We start from the raw sequence: 2,210 nt of genomic DNA, 5'->3' as shown, positions 1-2,210 counted from the left end.
CACATCAGAGCCAAGCTCGAACAGCTTCCGGAACATGGTCGCGCCGTTATAAATAACAACAGTTCGTTGGTGAGCTTCCACATAAAAACCCGAACCTTTGGCGGGCAGTTTATAGAACTGCCAATTGATCGTGTCGGGGCTCGGTGGAAAGTATAACCAATAAAGTATTATGAAATGACTTCACTTGTACCGGGGATATGTCCAAAGTCGCTTAAGATTTTGATTAAAAAAAATATATTGGCATTGTAACAAATAAGGATATATGTAAGTAAATGATGCAGTTACTGTGTAAAAAATTGAAATTTTTATTAGATCCCCAAAAATTTTGAACGTTAAGGTTGAAAGTGAAATTATACGCGATATCACAAAACATATACTATCATAGAGATGGTATTCTTACTAGAAACTCGGAAGAACGTTGAAAAAATGATACACTTCCTCTTCATCTATAGCCCCGACCTCCGTTGAGCAAACTTCGCAGAAGACTTGTTTGAATATCTCGTTCATACCCGCTTTCACTCGCTTTCCCTGTTTCGATTTGGCAGCGCTTTGATGCAACAATCGCTCGCTCCCGATCTTGCAATTCACAACAAAGACTGCCCTGTACTGAGTCAAGTACCTCTCGTGCCTGCCACAACAAACAAACATACGAGTATCGACGAATAAATATTTAGGAGTTCGTGACAAGGAATCCAAAAGTCTCTGATTAATCGACTCAAAATATTTAGAGCACAACAGGTGATTTAAACTATGCCTGTATACCTCCAAATATACCTATGATTTTATCTCACCCAGCGATGGTATAGATTTGAAAAAAATAATGAGAGTAATTCATACCGATTCCACGAATTATGGTAACATTCTTAGGCGCGGAGAGTTACAGTTCTATGGTTTTGAATCAAAAGTTTTATTTTTTTACTCTGCCGAATTTTACTTTAACACAATTGGCACGAGCAATAGAAGCCTCAATTCTTTTTATTTGACCTCACCTGAAAATTTTGCTTACATATTAGCCCCGGAATTATGAACCCCACTGCGTATTCATGTCATTTCATGCAATTGATGGCTACCATGAATGTTGAATGGGCTTCCAATTCTTTATCGAGCGGATAAATGCAATATTTCACGAGTTCAATTCAAGAAAAAAATAATTCAGTCGAGTAGATTCATGAACTGCACAAACAGAATGAGAGAGCCTAAATCGTTCATGGAATCAGAAAGTTGTTAAATCATTGAGCCGTGCCTAAATTCTTGTTCATCTGGTCCTCTTATGATATAATCCTATACTAATCACATAATTAGTACAGAAATGAAGACGATAGTCCAAAACCCTAACTCAACAGCAGAGAATCAAATAAATTTGTGATACCTTTGGCAGTCGAGGGAGAGAGTGGTGAAACAAGCTGGGCAGGTTAGTACTGCGTCTGAACAGTGACCTTTTCTCTGCTTCTGAGCCCAAAGCTCGTTTTTATCATCCAGTTTCGGGTCATAAAACTCTGGTTTCACCGAGTAGTCTATTTCTTCATCGTCCGAGACTGAACAAGTTAACACACCAAATTGGAAACCAAAGATTAGGATTTTTCTTCCTTTTTTTTTTTTTTTTTTTTTATCACGACCAAACCAAATATAAAATATAATATATAAACAAACAAAAAAAAATCACTTTCAGTAGAAAATAAAGATGAGAGACAGAGATAGAGTAGGGGAAGAGGAATGACCAGTTTGTTGAGAATTGGTGGGAGAGTCTACAGTATATTTTCCTTTATCTGGTTCCATTTGTCGCCTTTTTCTCTTCTGTTACACTCGTCGTCGTAGGAAAGGGAAAACGGAGGGTTTTTTTTTGTTTTTATTTCCGGTAAATGAAAAACTCTCCCGTGGAGAAAGTACCGAGGATCTAATTTTATACGGATATATTTAATATGACTGATATATCGACGGATATTTTATAATAATTTTAATATCGACTACCGATTATATCGATTATCGTTCGACAATCTTATAATAAAATATGTACCATTATTTATGTTTTTAAATTTCTAATAAAACAATCAAATTTAAAATATACATATGACTTTTTTTCTTATAGATATACATTATTAATATTTATATTATTTTCTCAATATTAAAAATTGTAATAAAATAATTTTCTTCAAAGAAATTGTAATATTTTTCTACTATATTACAAATATTCTTTAAAATAATAAAAAAGA

The 2,210-nt window shown here is 34.5% G+C and overlaps 1 protein-coding gene across 1 annotated transcript; it reads right to left on the bottom strand.

Moving 5' to 3' along the window:
• Window positions 1-289: 289 nt before the first annotated feature.
• LOC149394224 (E2F-associated phosphoprotein) lies at window positions 290-1,879 on the bottom strand. The gene is made up of 3 exons (XM_089617483.1): window positions 1,719-1,879; window positions 1,370-1,535; window positions 290-628 (listed from the first exon to the last, which is right to left on the bottom strand). Exons 1-3 carry the CDS (start codon window positions 1,774-1,776, stop codon window positions 400-402), a joined length of 453 nt encoding a protein of 150 aa, XP_089473609.1. The 5' UTR covers window positions 1,777-1,879; the 3' UTR covers window positions 290-399.
• Between the last annotated feature and the right edge of the window lie 331 nt (window positions 1,880-2,210).

The sequence above is a fragment of the Urtica dioica genome, chromosome 6 (genome assembly GCF_054948205.1).
Source record: "Urtica dioica subsp. dioica isolate 48M chromosome 6, U.dioica_male_clone48M_v1_H2, whole genome shotgun sequence".
Lineage (NCBI taxonomy): Eukaryota > Viridiplantae > Streptophyta > Magnoliopsida > Rosales > Urticaceae > Urtica > Urtica dioica.
The sequence above is the reverse complement of the archived record's forward strand: the minus strand, read 5'-3'. Positions and strand labels throughout refer to the sequence as shown.